This window comes from Candida pseudojiufengensis (genome assembly GCF_024610245.1).
Source record: "Candida pseudojiufengensis strain CBS 10847 chromosome Unknown scaffold1, whole genome shotgun sequence".
NCBI lineage: Eukaryota > Fungi > Ascomycota > Pichiomycetes > Serinales > Debaryomycetaceae > Lodderomyces > Lodderomyces pseudojiufengensis.
Genome location: NW_026261530.1, coordinates 990,827 through 1,007,429, shown reverse-complemented (window position 1 = coordinate 1,007,429; position 16,603 = coordinate 990,827). Strand labels below are relative to the sequence as shown.

Here is a 16,603-nt window from a genome sequence, read left to right as displayed (position 1 = left end):
CAACTTTTCCAATTTTGTGTAATATTGATTAAATATACAAAATATTGAAATACAACAGATCAAGTCTAGACTATGAGAAATTAAGGAAGCATTAGCCAACTAGAGTTCATTTGCTAGGTACTGGCTCCTCTTAAAATCTATTTTTGAAAGGTAGACTGTTGTCAGAAATTATTTGATCGTGTTAAATTTGAAATTATTTAATTAATGCAACAAGTGTTAATTTGATTTAGATTTTTACCTTTATGAAACTAATCAGGTAATTACGAGATCTACTAATTGTATCCATGATCTTATGATAAATAGGATGTATATTAATGAATAGATATAATAGCATGTATATATTTTCACACTGAGTTTTATTTTTTATCTTGTAATTTTCTAAAGAAATCCATACAAGCAGTGAAAACAACTAATAATATACCACCACCTGGACCTAATCTTAAAACTTTTGGAATAAAACCTTTATATAAAGCACCAAATCCTTCTTCTTTTGCAACAATAGCTAATGAAGGATAAGTCCATTTATATCTTGAAGAACCAGCTTGAATTCTTGATTTAACAACATCAAAAGGAGTATTTAATATAGTACCAACAGTTCCACCAATTGTACCACAAGTTAAATCAATTAAAATTTTTTGAGTATTATCTTTTGGTTTTGGCATCATTGATTTAACTTGATGAATACAACCAAAATATCCTGCATTCCACCATATATGTCTCCACATTGTTGATTCTAAACCTTTATATAAACCTAATGGACCATTTTTTTGTATAATATCTTTAACAACTTCTCCCATACCATTAAATTTTGTTGATCTATCTTGTAATCTAATTTTAACTAATTCAAAAGGAACAACAACAAATGATTCAGTTGCTCCAGCTGTAGCACCAGTTAATATAGCTAATGGTTGATTCATAGTTTTCATATCAAATGCTTTTTTATAAAATTTACCCCATTCATCATTTGCTGCAAATTTTGTTGCTCTTTTTGGAGCTTCCATTAATATTGGTGCAGATATACCTTTATATAATCTTGAAAATCCTTCATCTTTTATAATTGTTCTTAAACAATTTAATGTTCCCTTTGTTGCATTTGTTGAATCTAATTGTTGTCTTGTTTTAACAACATCCAATGGATACATAACAAGAATTTCAGAAACTCCTGCTATAGCACCGGATATGAATTGATAAACAAATGGTAATGGAGCTGGATCAGTCATGTTTTGTTGGTTTTTATGTAATTGTTATGAGTTAATTGAAATAAATGAGAGGAATTTTAAAAGACGAAATAAATTTTTCAAAATTTAGAATTTATAAAATATTAAGATTGAATAATTGAATTATAATATGAATTAAAAAATAATATTAATAATAATCTAAGATTCAATGATGAAAAAAAAATAATAAATTGATCTGAATTGTTGTTGAGAAACTTTGATCTTTAAGAAATGAAGTTTAAATTGTTGATAATCTTATCAAAATCAAACTTTTTGATAAAGAGAGAGAAACTAGAAAACTTTAAAAGTGGGGCGATCTTTAAAATTAGAACAATAAAATTTATTGAACCGAATTAAATTACTCTAAACGGTATTAAATTTAGCGCGATTCTCATGACATTTCTCGCACTTATTGGAAGAATATGTAGTAGGACCCTTTAGATTCACTAGAGAATAGATCTAAATCAAATTGTAACATTTTAAAAAGTTTTTCGCTCTTAAAGTTCTTGTCTCAAAATTTCTTTTCGTGATCCTCAATTTACTCCTGGATAAAAATTAAGGTTTTAATGGAATTGTGAAATATGAAAAATCGGGGGAAGAAATTTTACGTGATTTCTTTAGCGAGTTGGCATAATCGAGGTAAAAGAAATTCAGGATTCAAACATCCAGTTAAATTATTAAATCACGTCCTTTTCGAAGTAATCTTGGACTTCCAAAAGGAATTTATTTCAAGCAGGGTAAATTCACTTTGTTGTTTTTGTGTCATGAATCAAAATCATCACCAAAGTTTCTGACATCTCGTTCTTATAAATTTTTTTTTTCAACTAAACTTTAATTACACTTCTTTTTCTTTTCTCTTTGTGCGGCAGCCAAAGCTTTAACCGTGTTGCTTGTCTGTTCTTTATATATCCTAACGAGTTGGCGAGCGTCAAGCTTTTGGCGAGATTGAACCCATTTAAAACACAAACGATCATCTTAATGCCCTTTCATTGAAATCAAATTAAACGATGTTAATGAGGGCTGGGAGATCATACATTTTTTACTCAAATCAGTCAATTACTTAATTTATTACTACAACCATAAACCTCTAACTAAAGCTAATGAAAAATTGATGGTTAGACCTGCTATTATTGCCATCTTTTGACGTTTATTAAAAACTGTATCATCAACTAAAAGGAATAAAACTGATATAATACCTAAAAATACTCCAATTAAAAAACCTAATAGTAGATCCTCATTAACGTGAACTTCGTCCATATCTAATGGTGTTTGTGGTGGTTGATCAGTATCTTGATTTAGGTTATTATTTCTATTATTCGTTGACGCCAGATTTGTATTAGCATTTGTATTTGCATCATTATTTGAAGTTGATTCTATCCATCTTTCTTCTAATTGTCTTAAATCACTTTGTCTACTTTCATCTTCTTCAACATCTATAATGTCTGCATTATTTGAATTATTATTTTGTCCATTTCCACCATATATTGACATAAATTGTCTTCTTAAATCATTTACATCGTCTCTTGAAAATCCTTGTTGTAATAATCTATCAAAACCTATTACATTAGGAGTAGTACTAACTGCTGGTATTTGATTATCTAATTTATTTTCTTCTTGTAATTGTTGTGAAGTTAATTGTTCACCAACAACACAATGAATATATATTGAATCATTTTCTAATAAATTTTGTAATCTTGGTTCTATAACGTCTTTTTTAAAATCAGTTTTTTCATTCAATACTCTTCCATTATATATTAATTTTAATCTCTTGTTGGAACATTGTGATACTTTATTTCTAATTGATGATTTAATCCAACTTGTATTTATTAGTTTATTTATATCATCTTTATCTAGATTTATAGTTATTGGTAGTGATAGGTCAGGTATTTGTTCATGTGATGATAGTGCATTAGTGAATCTAATCACTATTACCAACTTCATTTTATAATGTTTGGTTGTATGATAAGTGTTTAAGATAATTATCAATATTTTTTTATTGATAGTAAATTTCGGACTTAATTTTGAATTTTTGCATCTAGCAAACAATCATCCTTATCGCCACCAATTGACCTACCAGCAATTGAACTGCCACCAATTGAACTCCCACCGATCGAACTACCTTCAATTGAACTAACAAATGTCCTCAACTGATAGTTCATCCTTGAAAGATACTGTATCTAAAGTCCAAGGGTCATTAGATCATAAACAACCAGAGGACCAAGAGTCAAATCTTAGATATGCAGCTTATGCAAATAGAATAAGAACTATATTATTAGCTTCACATCGTTATGTTGCATATACTTCAGATATTGGTGAATCTTTTAGACCTGTGGCTCATCCATGGATAGTTAAAACAGGTTATGCAATCTCATGGCTTTATTTGATTGGTGATGTTTCTTATGCAGCTTGGATGACGAACTTAAAGAGTCAAGGTAGATACGTACCAGGCTTAAAGCCATGGGATCCAGCACCAGCTCCAAATTTAATAGCTGCTGAAACTTTTAAAGAAACTCATTCACCAATAGATTCAGATTGGAAAATAGTAGCTGTTAAAAGAGGAGTTTTTCAGAGTATTGCGTCAATGGGATTACCTGCTTTTACTATTCATTCAGCCGTTCGTTATTCATCAATATTATTTAAGAACGCAGCAAAACCTTTAAAAACTTATGGACCAGTTGGTGTTGGATTGGCTATTGTTCCTGCATTACCTTATATATTCGATGAACCAACTGAACATGTAGTAGATTACATATTTGATAAAGGTTATGAGTATTATAAAAAGGAAAAATTAAATTAAATGTAAACTTCATAAATTCATAAACTCATATAGACATAATATTTAGATTTTAGACATATTTAAACACATAGATTTTCAATTATTTTATATTATGAATCTCTTTTAGAAGAATTCAAAGTACCACATTTTTTACAAGTTTTATTTTCATCATTTGAATCAAATTCTAAAATTGCTTCTTTAATCTGAGTACCTAAGTCGGTCAAATAAAATTCTTTTTCATAAATCGTTTCATTACAATTTTTACAATACCATCTAATTCCATCGTTAACTCCCTTTGGTCTATCTTGTTCAACTACTATACCTATAGTATCAGTATATCGACAAGGATTATGAGGAACATTAGGAGGTAATAAAAATGAATCACCTTCTTGTATCCAAATATCTTTGAATTCACCATCATCAACAACTTTTAAACATATAGCTCCTTTATGTTGATAAAAATATTCTGGAGTTTGATTTATATGATAATCACTTCTTTCATTTGGACCACCAACAATCATTGTTGTGAAACCACCTCGATGTAAACAATAATTATTCACCGGTGGTTTCAATAGGTCCTCATTCTCTTCTATCCATTTCTTAATGTTTATCGGTTGCAGAAGCACCATTGTTGGGGAGATTGAATTGATAATGCAAAATTATGGTCTGAGATTTTTCAGTAGCTTAGTCAGAATTTGGAGATTTGTATCACAATTTTGTAAGACACGACAAATAATTCGTATCTTCAGTTTAGTAATAATATTATTCATGAGTAAGATTTATGGAATCTTTGAAAAACTATTCATCATCAGATAGTGAAGAAGAAGAAGAAATTCAGAAAAATGTTAAAAAGCAAAAAGTAATACCAGTTCCTGTTCAATCAATTGAAATTTTTCTGCAACATAAGCAAATGAGAACTAACTTTAAAACATCATCTTTATTTTCATACATACCATGGAATCCATCATTTACTACTACCAAAAAATTGGACAAATTGACATCATTTGTTACAGAGAGTGTACCATTATTGAATCAGAATTATGAATTCAAACCAGTAAACAAAGACATTAAGCGTCTAATCAAGTATCATATGACTATATTCCCTACAACAAACATTGAAAATGAGAACCTTCCGCACTTTATAAATGACATAAAAACCGAAATAGAAGCAATAAAACCTTCAGAGAAGCTATTACGACAACCTCATAATTCAAATGTAGAAGTGTTAAACATATTTAATTCTACAAAATATTTGAATTTAAAATTTGAAAATAATTTAATATTAGGTCGAAGTCCTACTAAAAATTTGGTGTTTTTATGTGGAGTTATAAAATTAAATTCTGAATTGGAAGATTATTTTGACAATATAATTAAAAATTTTAATATTTCAACTAAACAAAATCATGGTCAAGTACAATTCCCTGATTTATTAAAAGATAAATTACACATTACACTTGCAACTGGGTATCCGAAAACATTAAATACACCAACTTTTGAAGTTTTAGAAAATTCTGTCAAATCTGTTGATGTGAGCTCATTAGTTGATGATATAGACATTGATGTTAATGAAATAATTATTAGAGATATGGCTAGTTTATCAAAATATAAAATAGATTTAGTTCTGTAATAATGTTTAATTTAATGTATTTTTGTGAAATTTCATTTTTCTTAACATTTCTGGGTTTAATTCCGAACAAACCTCATTTACTCGAAATCTCTTTAATTCAACAAAATTTAAAAGTTAGTCAATAACATGTCCAGAAGGCACCAAAAGAACACCGAAAAGGCATTGATAGACATTGTCAACAGTAGAGGCAATGATAATAAATGTGCTGAATGTAAAGCAGCATATCCCACTTGGGCTTCATATAATTTAGGTATATTTTTATGTGGTCGTTGTGCTTCAGTTCATAAAAGAATTTTAGGTCCACCAAATTATAATATTTCAAAAGTAAAATCGTTAACTTTAGATAATTGGTCAAATGAACAAATTGCAAATTTAAGAAGAATTGGGAATTCAAAATCTAGAAAAAAATGGAATTCCAAAAAAATTCCTTTCCCTTTTGATGGAGATGATGATGTTGGATTAGTTGAACAATATATTAGAGATAAATATATATTAGGAAAATTCCGAGATGATGATGTTGATCCAAATGAATTTGAAGATGATCGATTAAGTAAATATAGTAATGATAATGATGAAGTAAATTCAAGAAGATCAAGGTCAAATAGTACAAGAAGTATAACAACAATTCCAAAATTAACTCATAGAAAATTAACAACTTTTGAATATACTCAATTTCAACCTCAATTAAGTAAAATTAGAAGTTTTGGTTATAATGATAGAGATGCTATATTAGAAAGTTTATTATTAAGTAATGGAAATATTGAAAGAGCATTAGATATATTAGATCTTGATATAAGGATAAATCCATCAAAACAAGAAATTGCACCAAGTCTACCAAATCGACCACGTGCTTCCACCAATAATTCAATAACTTCAGCAAATCAACCTACTTCGTCAACTTCAGATTGGTGGAGTAATAATCCACAACAACAACAACTACAAATATCTCAAACAAATACAGGAGCAATAACTCAACCTCAAATATATCAATACACTGACCCTGTTACTGGCCAAATTTCATACGTTGATCAAAACGGTCAAGAATATTTAGATCCAAATAATCCACAACATCAACAACAATTAATGGCTATGAATAATCCACAATTAATAGCTCAACAAACGAATAAACAGAATATTTTGTCATTATATAATCAACCAACTGGTATACAACTGCCACAAGGACAACCTCAACAACAACAACAAACAGGTTTTTTTGGACAACAACCACAACAACCTCAACAAGTCTTTCAGCAACCACAACAGCAGCCCGAGTTTACAGGTTTTCAACAGCAGCCTCAACAGACTGGATACTTTGGTCAACAATATACAGGTTATGGTCAACAACAACAAGGTTATTATCGATAAATATCATATATAGAGAAAGAATAAACACGCAAAACATCAACTTTAATAAAATCTTTTTATTGTAAACTTTATTATATAAATAAACACAATCTTATAATCTTGGTTTTGTTTTTAAATCATCACATATACCTAAAGCAACATGTCTTGCAACAGTCATTGTAGAAATCATTGGATTAGCTCCAGAAGCAGTTGGTAATAAACTTGCATCAGCAACATAAATATTTGAAGCTTCAAATAATTTACCTTTTGTATCACAAGCACCATATTTTGGACCTTTTCCAGACATTCTACAACTTGACATTTGATGAGCTGATCCATATGGTGTTCCATAAGTATCAAGTGGAATCTTGGCGACTTTTGCTCTCCAATCTTGATAATTTTTATCTATTATTTTTCTTTCATGTTTTGGTTTTTTTGTTTCAAATATCGGTACCCATGATTGAGGACTTAATATTCTTAAAGCACCTTGAATATAAAGCATATCTGATGTTATTAAAAGTGCCTGTAATAAAGCATTTTTATCAAATTTATTAACAGTATAATCAATATAAAGTGCTTCTGGTCTATTTGGATCACCTGTTACTTGACCATATGTAGTATCTCTTGTGATTAATAGCATTGCAACCATATTATTATAACGTAATAAATCTTTTCTTGCTTCATCTGAATTACGCCATGGTAACATTGCAGCTTGTAAAAATGGAGTATTTAATATAGTTTCAATTTTAGCTCCATGAGCTTTACCATCTAAATCATCAACTTGTGTACATACTGAAGTCATAATACTTTTATCAAAATGATCAGCTTGAACATCACGTCCAAAATCTCCAAATACAACAGTTACTGGATGTAATGTTAAATTATTACCAATATTTTTATTTTTAAAACCAGAATTTTGTAAAATTACAGGAGTGTTTAAGGACCCACCTGCAACAACAAATTTCTTAGGACCAGTAAGTCTGAAAAACATTCCAGTTTCTTCATTTTGACATAATAATCCATTAGCTACTCCTTTATCATGTAAAATTTTAACAACTCTAACTTGATCCATAAATTTACTACCATTAGCTGCAGCGTTTCTAAACCAATTAACTGATGCACCTTGTTTTATACCATATTTACAACCTAAATAACAAAATCCACAAGGATGATGAGGATGTCCTCCACTATTTTGTTCAATTTCTCTACTTTTATATCCTAATTTTTTCCCACCTTCAACTATAACTTCATTAGCTAATGAATGTGTTATACCTTCAGTTGAGGCTCCCATTTGTTTCCAAACATAATCCATACATTTATCATATTCATCACTTGCAGCAAATTCAACTCCATAATCATCATACCATTCTTTTCTTACTTTGAAAGGAGTTTTTAAACAAGCACTCCAATTAACAGTAGTTCCACCACCAAAAGTTGAACCTGCTAAAATGAAAATTTGTTGATTTCTTGAAGCAACTGTACCACCTCCTTGATATAATGCTGCTATACCATCAACATCACCAAAATTATATTCTGATGTAGAATAATATTTACCTTTTTCTAAAGTTAAAGTTCTATAACCATCATTAGCTAAAGTATGAGCAACAACTCCAGCACCTGCACCAGATCCAATAATTACAGCATCAATATCAGGAATATATAATTCAGCATTTTGAAATTGTGGTTTTTTTAAAAAATCATATTTAAAAGGATCAATTTGTTGAGTTTCATAAGCTTTTTCTCTTAAATCTTTACCAGGATAATGAATAGCTTTTAAATGTAAATCATTATTTACTGTAACAAAAGTTTTTAAACCTAATGAAACACACATTCTATATAATCTATTTCTTATTGGAATTGGAGAATCTCTCCAAGATTTTATTAAAATTTCTCTTTCCTTTAAAGACATATCTTTTACCAAAGTCATTGAATTTGTAAAAGTTGGAGCTAAAATATTTGAATCTAATATAGTCATTGTTAAAACAAATAATTGAGTTGCTGATGTTGTATTTGTATTTACAGTTTTTAAAACTTGTGCTTTAAATTCAGGTAAATCAGATGGTTTTGTATAAACTTTTGTATATTGAATGATTTCTTCATCAGTAAATTCATTACTTAAAAATTCTCTTGCAATTTCTATTGGAACATCATGAATTACTCCATCAGCAAGGTATGAAAAAGTTTGAACGTGTTTTTCAGTTGCAACATCTGGTAATAATGGCATTTTGGTTATGATTTTTAATGATGAATAATTATGTAGATGAACGTTTTAATATTGGTTGATGTGTTTTTTAATAAAGTTTAAGGGTTGTTTGTAGTTCTTGTTGTCTTGAAATAACTCCGAAATGTTAAAAACTTTAAGAGTGTGTTTGAAATATTGGAAAAAAATGAAATTATTTATATAAGTTGGTTTGTATATTATTTAAGTAAAGAAAGAAATTTAAAATCTGGGGTTTAAAAAATATATATAGAATAGAAAAAGAATTTTATGTATATCAACAAATAAATTGAGAGACAAAACTTTAGATCTATTTCTGATAATGTATTTAACTATACTCTCTTTCTCATATGCTAAGTTGACTTATCAGTTATATGGTTAGCTTCTGAGGTACTACTTAGCATTTGAAAAAAGAAAAAAAATCAGTTCATTATTAGTTAGTTAGTTAATTCAACAATTCACCCACTAACTTCGTTGTTCTATTTTACTTTTTCATGCATGTGTTTTTATTTCGGAGTTAACGAGCACATATAGAAATGACATTTTATGAAGTTAGTACAAAATCAACCAGTAAGATTTGAAGGTTGATAAGACTATACATTCATGAAATTTCGATGATTAACTGAACTACGGGATAGAACATTAGACACCTGTCTCATTAGATGAACAACATATTGACTGAAAGCTCATTCTAATCAGTCATTTTTCTACCTTATCGTTTCGTTATCTTTTGGAAGAGGAGTAAAATGGGGCGTGTGAAAATAAAATTTAAACTCTTTTGTGTAATGATAGTATCGCTGTATATATATCAATTTAAAGATCAACAAAATGAGTTAACGGATAATATTAAATCATTAAATCTTTCCCCTTATTTTAACTCTTCCGTATAAACTAGATCTGAAACAAAATTTCTATTGGGTCTGAAATGATTGATGACAGCAATTTTTATCATATCCCCAGTACTTCTTCTAGTTCAATTGGTATATTAAACTCTTTTCTCAATTCCTCAGTTTTATATCCACTTTTTTTACTCAAATAATCCAATAACGTTTCAATCAGATCATTAAAAAATTCAATTTTGGATTTAATATCATCCGCATTGTTAATCATGTTGAATTGATTTAGTTTTGAATTTGAATTTTGAATCTCTGTATTCAATTGTTCAAGTTCAATCAATTTTTCGTTTCTATCTGGCATTTGATCTAAACTTCTTTCTTGTTGCAAATTCTGCAATTTAACTTTCAATTCTTGAATATATTTTTCTTTATCAACAATTTCTTTATTCAATTTATCCCTTTTATCTTCTAAAATTTTAATTTGATTATATTTAAAACTCCAATAAAGATTAGTTGTACCACATTTTTCTTGTTCAATTAATCCTTCATTAATTAATGATGTAACTAATTCTTTAATTTGAATTGATGAAATTTTACAATTTTTACTTGCTTTTTGTTCAATTTCTTTTAAAGTATAAAAATCATGTTCCGAATGAAACCAATTTAATAAATCTTGTTGTTTTTCTTCATTTGATTTACCTTTTTTGGCTTTTGGTGGCATTCTTTTGATGTTTGTTGTAATTCTGAAAAAAATTGGTTGCCAATTTTGGTTGCAAAAATTAATTATGAAAAATAAAATGAAATTAAATTATTTCACATACAAAATTTAAGTCCAACTTTGGATTACTTCGACATTGAAGCATTTCATTCGATTTAAAGAGTCTACAGTGTCATCTTTCTTTCATAAGAGTTTTCCTTAATTACTGGATTTGCAAACTCCATAAGTCAGGCACGCTATAAGTTAATGCAAGTTTCGGACATAATTTTCGGAGTATTTTTTATAAGAAAAAGAATTATCACGATGATATACGGATAAAATTTGTAAAATCATAACGAGTAAAGAGTACATTTCAAACTTTAGAGCTCATGAATATCATCTTGTAAAAGTCTATTTTATACATAAATTTCCCACCTCCGGTTGTAGTATTCAATAATCATATAATACACTATTTTCACTCAAAAAATATTTCAAATTCTTATGATCATTCTCTTTACCATCTTCAATTCCAGCAAAACCTAATGGACCTCGATCACATTCACTACAAATAAGTAGTCTTTCTATGTGAACTTTGATTTGACCAGAACTATCTCCTTCGAGTTCTTCAATTTTATTAGTAGTAGTATCATTATCATCTGTTGAAATAATTATTGGATCTTTTGATATTTCTGAGGGTCTACTTACTCCAATATTAACAAATGACCAAACATCATCTATTTTGAAAAATTTGGTGGTTTTTGTTGAAAGTTTTGGTTCTTTTACTTCAGGATAATTTTCAATTTCAATACATGATGGGGCGTTTTCAATTATTTCTGATTTAAGTTTTTGAGGATTATATTGAATGATTTTTGTTGAGCAATTACGGAATGGGCATATTAGTGTTATCTTGTCATTATTTGAGGTTAGGTTGTTCAATGATATTTCGTCTGATGATGAGATTGTCATATTCGATTGTTCATTGAAAGGTCGATATCAAATTATTTTTTTAATCTCTCTCGTTCCATGAATATATTCATAGAATTTTAATTTTACATTGAAATAAAGGCTGTCTACGATGTTATCATACCAAATTGATTGATGTGTAGGCCGGATTCATTCGTCTTGTTTAATAATGAGTATTAAACAACTCGCTATTCAACAAGGCTGTCATGTTAAATTTTACATAATTCCAAGATCTCCACAGACATTCCCAATTAGGATGAAACATAAACAAACTGATGATTTCAAGTCTTCACATTAAAATCCAAATTTAAATTCCATATAGATTTCTGAAAAATATCAAAAGATACGTCTTTAGTCTTACCACAAAGTCACAACTTAGTTGTCATCATGTCAAGAACAAATAGAAATTGGAAAACTTTGTATTCATATAATACTGGATTAATATATTTACATTTAAAGAATAATGATTTATTACAATTACAATTTGATTTAGATGGTCAATTCAATAAAAGTAATAACTTGGTGAATAATCAACAATTAACGACATTACCTCCACCACCATTGGGTACTTCTTTGTTTTTAGTTAATGATACATTATATGGATTGACTAGTACCAATACTAGTTTAAAATCAAATTCTTGTGAAGATGGATCAATTTCAATTATAAAATATTTAGATGATTCATGGGATAATGAAATAAATTTAGATATTGATGATGGATTTGTAGATTCTTCATTTTATCAACATTCAACAATTTTAACTTCAGATAATGAAGAAACTATATATATTTATGGAGGAGTATGTTCATCAACAGAAACAATAACAAATCGACTAATATCAATCAATTTAACTAATGGAACAATAGCTAATATTTCAACTTCTACTAAACCACAACCATTTTATGGAGCTTCAAATATATTGGCACCTAATTTACAATCACAATTAGTAATTGGAGGTGAATCAAATCAAGGTTGGTTAAATATGTATCAGTTAGCTACATGGAATTTCGATTCAGGATGGTCTTTTAAACAAGTCCATTCAAGTACATCAGAATCAACAACTGTAAATACTCGAGCGTTTCCATTAACATTACCAATTTTTAAACCAAATTCAAATATAAATAATTTTAATATAGATCAAATATTAATGATTGGTGGTGAAATGAATGATAAAATTAGTTCACCTATATATTCAAATTTACAAATGAATACAAACACATGGCTGTGGAATTCAGATATACAAAATAATATAAATTTTGATGAAATATTAGGAGCAGCTACTATTTTTTCAACTTTAGTGGTAATTAATTCTACTACTGATTTGAAAAATAAACGAATGACAAGCCAAGGGTATCAGATCAATCTTTATGATGCTGAAACGTTTAAACCTGTTGAAGATGTCAAAACTAACACACAAATACCGAACAAAAGTCCAACTTCAAATAGTAGAGAGAAAATAATACTTGGTACAGTAATACCAATATCAATAGTTTCATTAATTTTAGGTTTACTACTATTTTATTATTTCTACAAGAAACGAAATTCACATCAAAAAGAAGATGAAATACCATATAATGAAATTGATTATAAATTTGATTATTTAAATCAACAACCTCCTTCAATACATGATAATCCAATATATATACATTTAGATAATGATTCAAGTTCAACATTAAGTGGAGCAGGATCAATGGATTCATGGAAAAGAAAAAGATTAGATTTTGATAACAATAAGAAATTAAGAAATAGTTATTTAGCTTCAAATGAAACTTTAAATATAATTGATGATGAACTGATTGAAAATCCAACAACTTTAGATCCAGTAGTAATACATAAATCAGTAAGAAATTTAAAGAAATCATTTAGTTTTACAAATACTCCTCCAACTTCACCAACTTTACAAAAAGATACACCAACACAACCAAAATTAAAAAGTTTAAGACTAACTAATTCTGAACAATTACTACCTAATTCCGAACCAAATGATAATGAATCATTTTTAAGTGATGATGATAATCAAAATATTGATGCTCAAGTATTAGTAAGTAGTAAAAGAAGATCTATTTTAAAAATCATGAATCCTGATATGAATGAAGATATAGAAGATAAATTAAGACAAAGAATACCATCAAATGAGAATAATAGACGGTGAATTAAATTTAAGTTGGTTATAGAGTTTTTTAAATAATAAATTTTAAGCCCTCTTTTATATTAATTCTCTTTAATCTCTATTGCCGATTATAAAGGAGAAAGAAGTACCAATTTTACACGTGGTAGAGATGTCCGACTCGACCTAAGAATAGGCCGAAATTGCCAAAAATTTAGTGACAAGCCATTGAGAAACGAGGCTGGGACTAAAACTTAAAGCTAAAATTAATTTTTCTTTTCATGTTTTAATCGGGTAGTGTGACGTTAATTGAACAAAGTTATTAATAGTATCTTTTCTTGTTTATGAGTTAACTTTGACTATCGACAGTAAGTGTTTTCTCAGATTTCTAGTAGTTTACTTAAATTAAGTATTTCCTATCTCTTATAGTGTGTGATAAAATTATCTTCAATTTTGTGTGTGTAATAGTTTTTTATTAAAATACATAACTTCAGTCAATTTATAATTTATTATTTTTACAACCACATAATTATTATCTAAACACTTCAAGTAAATTGCCATTGTTTAATCGATTGATTGTATGAAACGTTATCCATAAGGAGATGGATCCGAATCAAGTATTAGATCAACAATTTGAAACTGACTTTTATAATGATTTCACATCAAATAAAGGTTTAAACAATCATCAACAAAATGATTATGTTATTACACCTGAATCAAATAATAATAATAATGGTACTCAGAATCAAGATCTACTATCTCAAAAATTAAAAGATATTAATGATGAATATTCCCAATTATACCCTCATTTTAATCCAGATAATGAAACAAATTTTCAATTGAATGATATGGATTTTGATTTCAATGTACAACAAACAAATATATCACAACAATTACAGCAACCTTTACAACAGCCTTTGCAACATCACTTACAGCAACCGTTACAACAACCAATTAAAAATGAAGATAATATGGAAGTTGATGATTCTCCTCCGTTTACATTAGAACTGGATCTTTATTTTGATCAAGGATTTGATAATAATTCAATAATAACAAGTAATAATCTACCTGCAAAAGATTTTGATTCAAATCGAAATAGATTATCAGTAATAAGTCATCATAATTCACTGCTACGAAGTCCTGTTCATCATGACAGTCCTTACAATGAAGGTTCAAGAGTTTCATCATATCATAATGTACAAAATGCAATGGAAAATAATGTTTTTATAAACAATGGTAGAACATATTTAGATAGTAATGATCATCAACATCAACAATTTGTTGGGAATCGAGTACGTAATGGATCAATAGATTCATATTATGCAGCAAATGCTATTAATCAAGCTCATTTACAACATAAATTTAATGAATTATCACCATTAACTACAACCACTTCTAATACTCATTCTATTTCATCAGCTCAATCAGCTCAACCATCATTTTTTTCCGCACATCAATATCTTTCAAGAAATTCAATTGATCAAACTCGTCCTTCACAAGATCTTTATGGTCGACCTTCAATTGAAGGACAACCATCACAACAACAAAGAAGATATATAAGTTTTACAAATTCCATTACAAATATTATACCTTTTATGGGTGATAAAAATCAACAAAGATCACCTCCCACTGTAGCAAATCAAACTCAATCTTTATTCAACAATAATCAACAACAACAACCTCCACAACCAGCACCACCACCGCCACAAAAGCATTTAATAAAATCAATATTCAAATCACAACAAAATGAACAACTAGATGATTCAGTTATGTTGACTGATAGTTTCTTACTTATGAGTCCTACAAAAGAAGAACCAGAAGAAGAAACACCTAAAAAGGTAAAATCATCAAAAAGAAGTTTATTTACAAGATTTAAAACCAATAAAGAAGAGGAAGAACAACAACAAGCACCAATAGTGGAACCAGTTCAAGAATCAAGTGGTTCCTCTATCATGACAAGTAGTCAAGTTTTAGAACATTCTACTTCAGATTCATCACAAACTAACGGGTTGGTTGAACCAGATTATGCAGCATTATTTGAAAATGTAGGTAAAAGAAAACCACCTAATAGAAAAAAAGTTAAAGAAGAAACTCCACAACAATCATCATTTTTCACGAAAAATAAAAAAACAACGACTGCCAGTTCTCAAAATTCAATTGGTGATAGTGCTAGTGGTACCAATATAAGTCTTTCATCATCTAATACTTCTGGTATACAAAAAACTTCTACAAATGAAAGTGGAGAATCAACATCATCGAATACACTACCTTCAACAACTACCACAATGATTTCATCTACAACAAAAAGAATATTAGGATCTAAAATTATGCCTAAAAACAATAAAACGAAAAAAAGTATAGTTAAAAAGGAAAAAATTATAGATGAGGTTCCAATTATAGCATCATTAGATACTCCAGTAGCAACAATGATTTCAGAAGGTGTTGAAGTTCAAGTTGATTTAGCTTCATTAGATTTACCACCAGATACAAAAATTTTCCCAACATCCATAATAAATTCAAAAAATAGAACTCGTGGTAGAAAAGAAAATAAAGAAGCAGATTTAAATGATGAAAGTAAAATATATCTTTGTAATTATTGTTCAAGAAGATTTAAACGTCATGAACATTTAAAACGTCATTTTAGATCATTACATACTTTTGAAAAACCTTATGATTGTTCAATATGTAACAAAAAATTTAGTAGATCAGATAATTTAAATCAACATTTAAAAATTCATAAATTAGAAGAAGAAGAAGCTCAAGCTGCTAAATTAATTGAAAATGAATGAATAACAAAATCAAAATTTAATATATGTTTA

General features: G+C 28.4%; 11 protein-coding genes across 11 annotated transcripts; 5 read left to right on the top strand and 6 right to left on the bottom strand. All coding sequences in view use genetic code 12, as the record gives it.

The window, feature by feature from the left end:
• Nucleotides 1–356: 356 nt before the first annotated feature.
• On the bottom strand, nucleotides 357–1,220 carry KGF55_003561 (mitochondrial 2-oxodicarboxylate carrier; the record flags this gene model as incomplete). Its single annotated transcript, XM_051758368.1, has 1 exon — nucleotides 357–1,220. The coding sequence occupies one exon, from the start codon at nucleotides 1,218–1,220 to the stop codon at nucleotides 357–359; it is 864 nt and encodes a 287-aa protein (XP_051613933.1).
• Nucleotides 1,221–2,288: 1,068 nt separating this feature from the next.
• KGF55_003560 (uncharacterized protein) lies at nucleotides 2,289–3,158 on the bottom strand (the record flags this gene model as incomplete). Its single annotated transcript, XM_051758367.1, has 1 exon — nucleotides 2,289–3,158. The coding sequence occupies one exon, from the start codon at nucleotides 3,156–3,158 to the stop codon at nucleotides 2,289–2,291; it is 870 nt and encodes a 289-aa protein (XP_051613932.1).
• A 196-nt stretch (nucleotides 3,159–3,354) lies between these two features.
• On the top strand, nucleotides 3,355–4,014 carry KGF55_003559 (uncharacterized protein; the record flags this gene model as incomplete). Its single annotated transcript, XM_051758366.1, has 1 exon — nucleotides 3,355–4,014. One exon carries the CDS (start codon nucleotides 3,355–3,357, stop codon nucleotides 4,012–4,014), a length of 660 nt encoding a protein of 219 aa, XP_051613931.1.
• Nucleotides 4,015–4,103: 89 nt separating this feature from the next.
• On the bottom strand, nucleotides 4,104–4,622 carry KGF55_003558 (3-hydroxyanthranilate 3,4-dioxygenase; the record flags this gene model as incomplete). Its single annotated transcript, XM_051758365.1, has 1 exon — nucleotides 4,104–4,622. One exon carries the CDS (start codon nucleotides 4,620–4,622, stop codon nucleotides 4,104–4,106), a length of 519 nt encoding a protein of 172 aa, XP_051613930.1.
• Nucleotides 4,623–4,774: 152 nt separating this feature from the next.
• Nucleotides 4,775–5,620, top strand: KGF55_003557 (uncharacterized protein; the record flags this gene model as incomplete). The annotated part of the gene is made up of 1 exon (XM_051758364.1): nucleotides 4,775–5,620. The coding sequence occupies one exon, from the start codon at nucleotides 4,775–4,777 to the stop codon at nucleotides 5,618–5,620; it is 846 nt and encodes a 281-aa protein (XP_051613929.1).
• A 126-nt stretch (nucleotides 5,621–5,746) lies between these two features.
• KGF55_003556 (uncharacterized protein) lies at nucleotides 5,747–6,985 on the top strand (the record flags this gene model as incomplete). The annotated part of the gene is made up of 1 exon (XM_051758362.1): nucleotides 5,747–6,985. One exon carries the CDS (start codon nucleotides 5,747–5,749, stop codon nucleotides 6,983–6,985), a length of 1,239 nt encoding a protein of 412 aa, XP_051613928.1.
• A 91-nt stretch (nucleotides 6,986–7,076) lies between these two features.
• On the bottom strand, nucleotides 7,077–9,188 carry KGF55_003555 (uncharacterized protein; the record flags this gene model as incomplete). Its single annotated transcript, XM_051758361.1, has 1 exon — nucleotides 7,077–9,188. The coding sequence occupies one exon, from the start codon at nucleotides 9,186–9,188 to the stop codon at nucleotides 7,077–7,079; it is 2,112 nt and encodes a 703-aa protein (XP_051613927.1).
• A 942-nt stretch (nucleotides 9,189–10,130) lies between these two features.
• Nucleotides 10,131–10,739, bottom strand: KGF55_003554 (uncharacterized protein; the record flags this gene model as incomplete). The annotated part of the gene is made up of 1 exon (XM_051758360.1): nucleotides 10,131–10,739. The coding sequence occupies one exon, from the start codon at nucleotides 10,737–10,739 to the stop codon at nucleotides 10,131–10,133; it is 609 nt and encodes a 202-aa protein (XP_051613926.1).
• A 426-nt stretch (nucleotides 10,740–11,165) lies between these two features.
• On the bottom strand, nucleotides 11,166–11,681 carry KGF55_003553 (guanine nucleotide exchange factor; the record flags this gene model as incomplete). The annotated part of the gene is made up of 1 exon (XM_051758359.1): nucleotides 11,166–11,681. The coding sequence occupies one exon, from the start codon at nucleotides 11,679–11,681 to the stop codon at nucleotides 11,166–11,168; it is 516 nt and encodes a 171-aa protein (XP_051613925.1).
• A 384-nt stretch (nucleotides 11,682–12,065) lies between these two features.
• On the top strand, nucleotides 12,066–13,829 carry KGF55_003552 (uncharacterized protein; the record flags this gene model as incomplete). The annotated part of the gene is made up of 1 exon (XM_051758358.1): nucleotides 12,066–13,829. One exon carries the CDS (start codon nucleotides 12,066–12,068, stop codon nucleotides 13,827–13,829), a length of 1,764 nt encoding a protein of 587 aa, XP_051613924.1.
• A 557-nt stretch (nucleotides 13,830–14,386) lies between these two features.
• Nucleotides 14,387–16,573, top strand: MNL1 (Mnl1p; the record flags this gene model as incomplete). The annotated part of the gene is made up of 1 exon (XM_051758357.1): nucleotides 14,387–16,573. One exon carries the CDS (start codon nucleotides 14,387–14,389, stop codon nucleotides 16,571–16,573), a length of 2,187 nt encoding a protein of 728 aa, XP_051613923.1.
• Nucleotides 16,574–16,603: the final 30 nt, after the last annotated feature.